General features: G+C 46.3%; 1 protein-coding gene across 1 annotated transcript in view; it reads left to right on the plus strand.

Annotated features, from left to right (window-relative positions):
* Positions 1-9,071: 9,071 nt before the first annotated feature.
* Positions 9,072-12,543, plus strand: part of NATD1 (N-acetyltransferase domain containing 1) — a 36,410-nt gene continuing 32,938 nt past the window's right edge. Inside the window, exon 1 of the mRNA XM_039493165.1 lies at positions 9,072-9,400. Within this exon, the coding sequence (XP_039349099.1) occupies positions 9,304-9,400 (97 nt within the window). The 5' untranslated portion in view covers positions 9,072-9,303. The remainder of the gene's footprint in view (positions 9,401-12,543) is intronic.

A 12,543-nucleotide genomic window follows, 5' to 3' on the forward strand; every position in this document is an offset into this window, starting at 1 on the left:
CTCCTACTGTCTCCTTCTCAAGATTCTGGCACCATGTATGGATTCAATGATCATCCCCCATACATAGCTATGTCGTGTTTATGCTACATGCTTTTAAGGCAGAGGTGGGCAAACTGCGGCCTGTGGACCACATCCGGACTGTGGGACTGACCTGCCCGGTCCTTGAGCTCCCGGCCAGGAAGGCTAGCTCCCCTCCCCTGCAGCCTCAGCTCGCTGTGCCGCCAGCACTCCTGGCAGTGGGGCTGCAAGCTCCTGCCGAGCAGCGTGGCTGCGAGAGCCGCCGGCCTGCCCCGGTGCTCTAGACTGCATGGCGGCATGGCTGGCTCCGGCCGGGTGGCACGGCTGCCAGTCCTGGTGCTCTGAGCAGCATGGTAAGGTGGTGGGAAGTGGGGGAGTTGGATAAGGGGCAGCGGGTCCCAGGGGGCAGTCAGGGGACAGGGAGCAGGGGGTGGTTGGATTGGCATGGGAGTCCCAGGGGGCCTGTCAGGGGGAAGGGGAGTGGATAGGGGTTGGGGCAGTCAGGGGACAGGGAGCAAGGGGGGGTTGGATAGGGGATTGGGTTCCAGGGGGCGGTTGGGACGGGGGTCCCAGGAGGGGGCGGTCAGGGGACAAGGAGCAGGGAGGGTTGGATGGGTCGGGAGATCGGAGGGGGGCAGTCAGGGGGCAGGAAGTGGGAGGGGGCGGATAGAAGGCGGGGGCTAGGCTGTTTGGAGAGGCACAGCCTTCCCTACCCAGCCCTCCATACAGTTTTGGAACCCCAATGTGGCCCTCGGGCCAAAAGGTTTGCCCATCCCTGTTTTAAGGTATGCACATTGAAAGGAGAAGCAGGTCATCCATAACTCCCCATCCTCAGCCTCACCACACTGTCACCCCAAGTACCAGGAAGAACCCCCTGGCTTGCCCCCAGGACCCCCGCAGAATCGAATTGACAGGAAGGCTGTTTGTAAGACTTGTTTCGGGAATACTGACATTTCAGTTGTGCTGATTGTGCCACCTAGTGGGAGGAATATTAAGGCAATCACAGTGGTTAGGCCAAGAAATGGATCTGATTTAACAGGTGTCACATGCTAAAGGACATATCTTAAGGGTCACTGAATGGCTCAGAGATTGATAATGAGATACCAAGTCTCCTACCTCTAGGTCACTGGTTCAGATCCAGCATGGGAGTAACCAAACATTGTCACTGTCTGATAACAGACTGGTGGCCTCTGGCCAGTTGCCAGGAGATAAGTGTCTACCTGGTAAAAATCACTGCATCAGCTGGCCCCCTTGTGGGCATCGGCAGACTCAGCAGAGAGGCCAGAAACTAATGAGACTCTGGAGAACCTCTCTACAGCTGGCCCTTCCAGGTTTCTTTAGCACAAATGTTGGCTTTGCATTTTAATGGCCAGGGTTTATCGACCATAGTGAGGAAGGGCTTGCAGGAGCTGAGTGCCAGCATTTCTTCCAAGGGAAAATGAAAGACTGAAATCAGACACTTCCCGGTGCTCCTTCTTGTTCCCTCATCATCCCTGCCGTTGTCCTTGGCTCCCACAAGCCCTCAGGAGCTCCTCTGCTTTCCCATCACCCTCTGGCATGCTGCTGTTTCTTATTTCTGTCCTGGTCTGCAGCATTAAATGAGTGCCTCTCCTTTCCCATCTCCCCTGTGCTTTGCTCCCTGGCTCAGCCCTGTGTGGCGGATTTTGTGTTATGGACAAACATCAAGCAAGTGCTAAGGTCAAAACTTTCATGTTTAAGGAGCCCAACTTAAGGCATCTCATATCTGCTTTTCAGAGCTGCTGAGCACCCATAGCTCCAAATCAAGAGAGTGGGGGTTTCGGATGCACAGCACTTCTGGCAATCAGCCCCTAAGTACGGCAGTTAGGGCACCCAAGAATGGAAGTATTCATGATTAGTGGCCACTTTTGAAAATGGATCTGTAGGCTTCAGCCACCGAACACATTTTTTAATGTGACTCACAGAGAACTCAAATTCATTAGAAATGCAGTGGAGAAAAGTTAGTGATTTAGCCAACCAGCCAACCAACCTTCTCCTCTGCCCTGAGCTTTAATCAACTGTACCTTTCCTCCACATATTTTAATGGCAACATAGACTAGGAAACTCTGCCTTAAAGGACAAGCTGAGTAAGCTGCCTGAGTAACACACTCACAGGCAGATCTCCCACATAAGGATTTTATATTCTCCACCCACCTTCATTCCACAAATTCTTTTATTGTCCGGGTCTCTATGAAGAATGCACACAGGGTGGGAGGGGACAGTCCTGCTGAGTGCATCCCTACCAAGGGAAAGCCAATGGGAAGAGAGGTCTTGGGTGTCACATCAGCTTCACTAAACCTTATGTTCACAGGAGACTTCCGCATCTGCATTGGAATTGGCAGCCATATATTGTTGAATGTCCTCAATAGCCAGGCCTATGAGACGGGTATTCAGCACATTAATAATCAGCATTGTAATGCTTAGTACTTATAGGAGATGTAATGGCTGGAAAATGAAAGTAGCCAAGTTCAGACTAGAAATAAGGCATAATTTTTTAACAGTGAGAGTAATTAACCATAGGAACAACTTACCAAACACTTTGCATTTACAATGAGCTTACCATTGTCAGCTGACAGTCTAAAATAGACTGTTTGGTTTTTAGGGCCAACGCCGTCCTGATCCCCTGACCCCACACTCTGCTCTGACACCCCAGGATGCACTATGGTTTTCACAATAGCTAAGTAAGTCCAGTGGAGCACAGGGCTGGCCTAAAGTAGGCAGGAGTGTAATTTGCTGTCGGAAATGAAATCAGTTACTTTTTATGCTGTGGTCCATTTTTGGCCTGAGTGGCTAGTTTGGGACCCTGGGGATGTTCCAGTTGGGAGCAGAAATTGTGGTAGTCAGGTATTTCTTTGATGCAGTTTTGTTCATTGACAATGAATGTACACACAAGGAAGCAAATAGCAGAAAACAGCTTCTTTTGCTCACAACAGCAAGAAAACTCTTTTCAGCCTGCACCCTGAGCCAGAAACATCACCCCTCCCTCCCTCCCGCCCCCCCCCCCCCCCGCCAAGTTTATTTCAGGGTCAGACACTGCATTTTCAGCTGCTCCTTCTGGCTGGCTGTGTTGCTTTCTGTCCACTGTGTTCCACCTTCACACACACAACACACACAGAGCCGTACACAAAGCAATAATCAAGGAACATTCCTGGGTGTGTTCACATATTCCCTTTATCCTAGATGGGGCTTGTCCTTACAATTATGTTAACTGAAGAGTGTATTCAAGCTTATCAGTCTCCGTGAGGAACCCGTAACAAGGTTTCACCAGCTAGTGTGACCATCTTTTCAAAAGGCAAAAGAGGGACACATGGAGGGACCCCCCCCCCATGACCCCACTTCCGGCTCCTCCTCAGGCCCCAAACCCTTCTCCTCTTCTTCCCTTCAAGGTCCCACTCCCTAGCCAGGCCAGAAGACACAGCCAGGCCATGGTAAGAGCCACCCAGGGAGCCCGGGCCACTGTGGGGAGCCTCAGACCCTCCACCTGCCCTGGACAGGGGGCCGGGATGCCCAAGAGCAGCCCCAGGCCTGTGTGCCCACCCCCAGAGATACACCATACAGGGCAGCTGTTACTACTGCCCCGCTCTGGTTTTTGGCCTGGCCAGGGGGCGGGGCCTCAGGGGAGAGGAGAAGCAGGGGGCGGGGCCTCATGGTGAGGGGGGCTAAGGCCCACCTCAGCCCCCCCTCCACCATCACCAGCAGGAAGAAGCTGGCACCCCCTGGAGCCTCAGGCAGGTGCAGAGCAGTGCTGCAGGGAATTCAGGACAAATGCTGTCCCAGAGTCATTCAGCCCAGGCAGGAACGGCGCCAGGGTTTCTGGTGCCCTAGGTGAATTCAGGGGGCGGCATTTTGTGCACTCCCCATGGGGCGTGCGTGAGCTTCCGGTTCCACTCCCGTTGCGCCACCAAAGAAGGACCCTCCGCTGAAATGCCGCAGGCGACAGTGGCAATCATTGAGCTACTCAATTGTCTGCCGCTGTTTTCCGCGGCACGTCAGCAGAAGGTCCTTCTTTGGCGGTGCGACAGGAGCGGAACCGGAAGCTCCCGTGCGCCCCATGGGGAGCGCACAAAATGCCACCCCCCAAATCCTGGCGCCCTAGGCGACCGCCTAGGGTTGCCTAATGGAAGCGCCGGCCCTGAGCCCAGGACTGGGACTTGAACTCTGCATTTTGGGACTGTCCCGCTCAATTTGGGATGGGTGGTCACCCTACACCCAGCTCATAATGGTGCAGTTTTAATACAGCTAAATTCAGGGGCCTAACTGTTGGAACAAAGAATTGTGGTCATAGTTACGGGATGGGGGTCTGTATCCTGGAAAATAGTGACTCTGGAAAAGGAAGCAGGCTGGAAACCATCTGAATGTAGATGAATAGATTATAAAGACAGGGGGGACCGTTGAAAACATCCAGTCTGACTGCCTGTGTAACACAAGTCATGGGTTTTTCCTGAATTTCTGTTTGAACTAAAGTGTATTTTTTAGGAAAACTGACAATCTTGATTTTAAAATTTCCAGTGATGGAGAATGCATCACTGCCCTTGGTAAATTGTTCCAGTGATGAATTATTCTCACTGTAAAAAAATTGCACCTTATTTCTAGTCTGAATTTATCCAGCTTCAATTTCCAGCCATTAGATCTTGTTACACCTTTGTCTACTCGATTGAAAATCCCTCTGTTACCAAATTTCTGAGTTCTCAACACGACGTTGTGGCCAAAAGGGCTCACACGATCTTTGGATGTATAAACAGGGGGGACTCTGAATAGGAGTAGGGAGATGATATGACCTCTGTATTTGGCATTAGTGAGATCATCACTGGAATACTATGTCCAGTTCTGGTGTCCACACTTGTAAAAGGATTTTGAAAAATGGGAGATGGTTCAGAGTGCAACTACAAGCATGTTGAAAGGATTGGAAAACTTGATTTATAGTGAGACATTTAAGGAGCTGGATCTATTCAGCTTATCAAAAAGAAGGTTAAAAGATTATTTGATGGTGGTCTACAAGTACCTACAGAGGGAGACAATATCTGGTACTAGAGGGCTCTTTAATCTTGCAGAGAAGACAGAACAAGATCCAGTGGTTGGAAGCTGAAGCAAAAAATACTCAGATTGGAAATAAGACACATATTATTAATAGTGAGGGTGATTAATCCTCGGAACAACTTCCTAAGGCAGATGGTGGATTCTGCATCTTTAACATCTTTAAATCAGGACTAGATATCTGCTCTTGTTCAACTACAAGTCATCAGGCTTAACACATGAACTACTAGATGCAGTCCTCTGGCCTGTGTTTGCAGGAGATCAACTAGCTGATCATAATAATTCCTTCTGCTTTAAAACATATGAGTCTATGAATCAGTAAGAGTCTGAACTCTATACTGGCAGCCACACCACCTTCTCCTGTGATCCCAGTTCTGAACTGGGCTTGATCAGCATTTGAGTGGGAAAAAAACCTCCTAGGTACCACTGCAGGAAGTGGCGCTGGTGACATAGTAGATGGCATTTTTCGCTCTGCGTCAGTATTGAACCAGTAATTCTGCTACTGGAGGTGCTGCTTTTCCAGGTAAAAGACAATTCTGTGAAGTCTTGACCATTTGTGGAGCCTCTGGGACTTTTTGCAAGTGCAGAGGTGTTAACCTTCATACCTTGGCAAATTCCATCACCAGTAATTATATTTAGCCTCACTGAATTTCCCTTTTAGTTTAAATCAAATTAAGTGTTGTTCTTCATTTCCTCTCCCAAACCACTGTGCAGCGTTACTCTGCATTGTTAAACAGGTGCTGGTTTCCTCACCAGCGGTGGTTGCCCTGAAAGGGCTAAATGAAACAATCCCTCTGTATTTCTCATCTAAGGCCCACATTGCTGTGTAGCTTAGTTAAACTAATGTTTCTAAAGTGCTTTGAGATCCTCAGATGAGAAAGGAGCTGCAGAAGTATCGATACAATATTTTATCATCAAAATTCGATATGGTAACATGACATCATTGTTAGGTAGAGTAAAAATATACAAAACATCCTTGAGTGTAATAAAGAAAAATATCCAGCAGGAATTTCATGGCCTGAATCCTGATGACACAGAATAACAGGCAGTTCTGGGATTGATGCTGGTGATCCTTGAAGTCAATGGCAGAACTCCCATTGTCTTCCCAAGATGAGGTCCTATTCTGAGCACCTTTACCTTCTCTGCGGCCTGCGACTCCTTCTGTCTGTCTGAGCTGATTGTCCTAGGCTGCAGCTATTGCTTTGCTGGCCTGAGGCAGAGGCAACCAGGCAGAGATACAGATAAAATTCCCAACAGAGCTCAAATGTTCTTATCATTTTCCATATGGGGATGGATTTTTAACATTCTTAAAAGGCCACCACACATTTCTAAAGTTTTATTACATGCTGTGGGTCAGTGTGTGGATTTGTAGGCTCTGGAATGGAGAGATCAGTGTGTGAGTAGGTGGTGGATCATCCAGCTAAACACTCCATGATCTCAGACAATGACATGCAACAGTCTTGCCTCTCAGTGGCTGGAAACCTGATAGAAGATTTCAATTACCAAAAGCACTTGAGAATTCTCCTTAGTTCAGCTGGGAGAGATGCTGCTTTGGCATTTGAGTACCTGTTTTGAAGTCCTAAAGGGTATAATCCTCATGCAACATGAAGATAAATCCATAGCATCTAATATTGCAACATATTTTCAGGGGGCTGCTGAAAGAATCCAGGTGTGTGGAGCTGGCTTTTGTCCACATTAAATTAAATTCTCCCTTTCATTTAATTCACATGTTTCTTGGTAAATCTTTCACAGGACTATGTGGAGCTACACAGATGACAGCATTGTCTATTAGTTACAGTAGTGGGCTACTAGTCAGGACTATTAAGCTTAGCTCCCTCTATTAAGGTACATATATAGCATCCATTACTAGTGTCTGAACTCCTCATAATCTTTACTGTATATATCCTCGCAACACCTCTGAGAGAGAAAAGATACACAGGGACTAAGTATCATGCCTAAGGTGGCACAAAAGGTCTGTGTCAGAGAAAGTAACTGAACCCAGGTCTACCGAGCCTGAAGTTAACATGCAAACCACTGGACCATCCTGCCTCACTTATATGGGGTGTGACCTTGGACAAAGACTTGATGACGTTAATTAATTCAAGTTTGTTAATCTCCTTGAGATCTTTGGTTTAAAGGCACTATAGATGGACAAAGTATTACTAATTATTAAATATTATTATTCCCAGTTCCCTACCATTTGATACAGAATAACAATAATGTAGTCTTCTCCAATAATCTTTTAAACTGTATTTTTTTAAGTTTGTCCAAAGCAGTTTCACTCAAATGTATCACACTCGTTCGTAGAGAGAAAAAAATGGGAATATGGGAATGCCCATATATACAGGATCAGATCTGTGGACATCTGTTCCAGTATTCAGTCTGATAGTGGCCAGCAGTAGATGCTTTAGAGGAGGAAGCAAGAACCCCACTGTGGGCAGCTGTGGGATAATCTGCCCTCCCCCCCCATTAAGTCTCATCTTGATTTCTAGCAGCTAAAGCTTGGACTAAGACCTGAAGTCTGAAGATAACTCTGGGTATTCTTGATATCCATATAATAGTCAAGTTCCTGTTTGAATCTTGCTAAATTCTTGGCTTGCACAACTTCCTTGGCAATGAGTTCCACAGTCTAACAATGCATTGTGTGAAAACTGTCAGACAAATGTATACTGGGAACTTGTATTAAGTCTTTACCTAGGTACTTAGAGTAGATGTATACAGCATCAAATGGAGTATAATCCAGTGTCCAATGGAGACCAGGGCATAGAGAAGGAACATCTGTCTGAGATTCACTCAAGACTGGGATACTGTAATGAGGTCTGCACTGACAAATCCCTGCAGTAGGGCGCTGCATGGACACAGAGGTTTCCAACATGGAGTTCACTGTAGGAGCATGGCCTAAATAAAGGACCTGGATTGTCTGGTCTGCTAAATTCACTTTTCACTATGAACACAGCACAAAGTGGACTGAAAGCAGCTCGAGTCTGGAGAGAAGCAGTGAAGAATTCCCCTCCTGCTGGGGAACTCACTGCTGGCAAAAAGCTGGTGGAGATGCCTCTTGTGACAGCCACCTCTGCATAGCAGGGAAGGGAAGGGTGGCAGTGGCTCTTGTTCCAGGGCCAGGGGGCTCAGGGTAAGGGAGCAGCAACTGGCTGTGAGTGGAAAATCGGGCCCTCTATCTTTCATATAGCGCATGATTTGAAACCACAGTAAAAATCGCTGACTATGCAGTTTAATTATTTTTTAATTTTAAAGACTGACTGTATCCTGTAAGGTGGCGAAGCCAAAGAACATGTTTTCTTTTAATACTTGTGAGCCTGTTCAATTCACAAGACAGATTGCACAGGAACTTTTGTCCTCTGCAGCAGCTTTGTTTTTGCAATGTATAAGTTTGTTTCTAGCTCTGTTTTTGCAAAATAGTGTAACTTGTTAATTAAAGTGAGCTCTGTGGTATCGCTCATCATGATTTCGCAACCCACAGAGAAAAATATGTTCCTTGGAAACAGGTGTATTCCCTCAACTGCTTTCAAACTTGGGTTAAACCAGAAAAAGGCACTTTCATTCTGTAGTAAGAACGTCCACACGGGGCTTTACACTGCTATAACTAGAGTGGTGTGACTGTACTGGCATAGCTTTGCCGGAACATTTCCCCGTGTAGGTACAGAAAGAAAGGAAATGATTTCGGATTTCCATTGTGTCACAGAGCAGGGAAGCCTGTGATGTCAGGTAAGTCCAGATGCCTCTTGAGGACAATCAGCAGGCTCTATCATTTCTAAGGAGGGAATGAATCACTTGGGGGTGGGGAGAAATGAATCATAAAACTACCCCCTTTCTTAAGACAGCGTGATTCTTTTCCCTTCGGCACAGAAGTTCACTTCTAGATATATGAGCAGGGGGAGAGGAGGAGAAGGTGCGGGAATGGGGGTGGGTTTCAAGGTGCAGTGTTCCTTTAAGAGTCGAATGGAATGTATCAAAACAAAAAGGCTGCTCGGGCATTGGCTGTGAGGTCAGCACGTGAGTTCACAGCTGATTTCCTGGCTTTTTGTGTGTGTGTGTCAGTTTCAGCAGGAGCTCATCATGTCTCTCCCCGCCGGTGATCGTTCTGTACCTTCCCCCTGCTGACCAGGGAGAGAAGGAGCTGGTCCAGCCCTAGAAATAACTAAATCTCTCTGTCCCTGCACAGACGTTAAAAAAAACAACCCCAAAATTCCAAGCCACAGCCCACCCAGCAACATGGCACATGCAGCTCAGCTCAATATCCTGGAGCAGAACTGCCCCATCCAGGTGGAGCACGATCGCAGGAGGAGACAATTCACAGTGCGGCTGAATGGTAAGGTCCCGGCTGACCCTGGGATCTCACTTTTCTTTCTTCCCTTTCTCTCGCCGTCCTCCACCCTCACCCCCCACCCCACCGGTTTTCTATCTTTTGTTTGCAAGTAAAGCAAAGAGGCTGGTAACGAGAAGAGTGCCCTCTAGCTAAACCAGGGACTGGCTTTCCTCTCCCAGCTAGGGAATTCTCTCGCTTCCTTTTCCTAAATTATTTTACAGCAACATCGAGGGTGGTTATGCAACAGATTAGTTTGGGTGTCAACAAAGAGCCACTGAATACCAAAGAGCTATAGAGGAGGTAAAGGTCTAAGGAACGTGCCTAAATCTATTCCCCTGCAAGCTCTTCTGTCAGTAACCTTCCATTCCTCTATCCTGTCTTTGTTACTTTCTGGTAAACTGCTGCAGCTGCTGTATCTGTTCTGCTCAGGTTGGTAGAGGAACACCTGTCTCTGTAAGATCTATTTATAAACATTTTTAGCTGTGCACAGCTGGTTATCTTTTCTGACCTGAACAGGAGGTCTGTGAATCTCCAAAGCTTGTCTCTTCCACCGACAGAAGTTGGTCCAATAAAAGATATTATCTCACCACTTTGTCTCTATTTATAAACTGGCCACTAAGGTTGATACTACCCACTTCTTCCCTTTTCTGTTAACTGCCTTGATCGCCAAGCCCTCCCTATATACTGACTAATCCCCATTTTTTACAAAAATTTAAACTCCCCTCACTGACATAACTAACTAGCCCTGGATCTGGTGCTCAAAAGTAACAGGAGCAGATCTAGCAGGTTGTTGGTTAAATACCCTTTGTTTTTTCAGACTGGCGGTGGAAAGGCAGAGAGTGGAAATAGCAGACGTTCTATAAATTACCCTGAGATGTGAAAGATTATCCATAGCATGCAGTTTTCAGGACAGGGAGATAATTTTGATAGGTGCTTACAAAATAACATTTTAAATGCAGATGGGAACTTCTTGGAGTGTGACTTCTCTGGCTTTGGTGCTCTCAGTAAATTGCACATAATGAAAGTGTTAAGAAGCCAGGTTGCAGATTTAAAAAAAAGAAGTAATTTCTACCTTGGAGTGTAGAGTTGGAGGAGGAGGAAGAAAACCGTTAGGCCTTAGTCTGTAAACACTTATGCATATACTTAACTTGACTACTGTGAGCAGTCTCACTGATTGAGTGGGGCTACTTGCAGTAGTCAAGTTAAGCACATGTGTAAGTATTTGTAGGATTAGAACCTCAGGCTACAAACTGGTCTATATTATTTAGAAAATAGAAATTAAAGCTTGATGTAGCTAAATAAATTTGAAGTCCTCTCCATGACCCCAATCCTAAAAGTGCATGGCCCATGTGCAGAGAGCTCTTTGCACAGGCTGGGGAGGTCCTGGATCTGATCTGTTATAGGCCCAACCGTGTGACCGCTTAGCACAGGAGAAATCCTACTGAAATCAGCAGGGCCGCCAAGAGCGGGTTCGGGCCCCGGTGAAAAAAAAATTTTGGGCCCCCCAGCAAGGGTGGACCGGCTAAACAGGGCCGACAAAGCCGGGCCCCGGGCTCCCTTCTGGACCGCCGGGCCCCTGTAGTTTGTACTGGCTTCCCCCTTCCTCCCCCGCCCCTCGTCGGCCCTGATCCTGTGGGCGTGTTTGCAGGATCAGGGCCTATTACAGTTAGTAATACCACAACAATCTGGTTCTAATGTGGACCCCATAAGCCATCCCTTTTGCTGCATTTGATTAGCTGTAAGAATGAGAAATAGACACCCAACAATATCTCTTGTTGTCAGGCAAAAATTTTCTCAGCCAGTTTTAATGGTTAGTTCCAAACATACAATGATCCCAAAGGCTGTTTTGGTTCTGTTTTGTTTTTTGTTTAATTGAGCAAAATGGTCTGTCTTCCAGCTCTACAGAAATTGTAGGGTAGATTGCTTAAAAATGTCAGTGGATAGTTCAGAAATTATATGTGCAGTAGGAGGCATTCTCAATAAAACAACAAGAATAGTCCTACATTTTATTCCAGTTTGTCTGTTTGTTTGTGTTTTAAACCACTAATTACAAGTGCAATCTTCAGGCTGAGCAATGGGTGAGAGGGACAGGACACTAAACATTGCAAGCTGAGTATGGGGAGACTGAGAAACTGATCAAGCCAGGCAGTCTCTTTGAATTGCAAGAGATCAAAATAAATCCATTGTGATGGGTTCCCACTTGAAACCTGTATGTAGAGTCATAAATTGGTGCCATTGTTTAAAATGGTTGCACGTGCAAAAAGTGAGGGGAAGACTATGGGCAGAAGATTATTAGGGATTTAATTTCTCATCAGAGTACTCCAGATTAAAATCTCTGGCAGTCAGATTGTTGGCAAGTGATCCTCAGCAGCTGGAAAAGGGGCTGGTGGAAAATACACTTCAAACAAACAGAAAACCACCTATTCAGAAATGTAATGTGGATAAGCTAATTTCAGCCTGGCACAAAATGAGTCACTTCAGTATCGGACTGATTTAACTCTTGTGAGGTCAATGAGAGTCACTCCAGTGGGAGCTGGATTGGGTCCCAATGGTCAGATTTTCAAGAGCTCGGTGCGTTGGCTGTCAGTGCCTCAGTGGTTGCTGCTGGCTATGGGGCATGTGAGAATCTGGCTCGGAGTTCTCTTGAAAATTTGGTCCTCCATGATTCCAAATGCAACATCTCAGCAATGGTATGATGAGTGACTCATATTACTGTTAAGTACTTCTATGCCACTGTTCATCTGCACAGCGCAAAACACTGTATAGAAATTTAGTAGTAGTGTATCCATTCTACAGATGGGGAAATGGAGGTGCAGAGAAATTAAGTGACTCACTCAAGGTCACATAATGAATCAGTGGCTGAGCTGGGAATAAAATCACAAACTTGTCCTAACCATTTGAATGTGCTGCATGTTTATTGCTCCAGTGTCAATCAATCTATTTTTATTTTCATATTATTATTAGCCATTTGTTTATAAAATCAGAACCTAGAACCAGTCACAAGATAAACATCTCTCATTAAGAGACTGGAAACAAGCATCAAGCCACAATAAATCTCTAGCAGTGAGAGACCTTCCATCTGTCCCATTTCTGCTGTGCTTACTCTCAGTGGCACTTTAATGCCCTTGTCTGAATTCTCTCTAATA

This window comes from Mauremys reevesii, linkage group 10, assembly GCF_016161935.1.
Source record: "Mauremys reevesii isolate NIE-2019 linkage group 10, ASM1616193v1, whole genome shotgun sequence".
In the NCBI taxonomy this organism is placed as follows: Eukaryota; Metazoa; Chordata; order Testudines; family Geoemydidae; genus Mauremys; species Mauremys reevesii.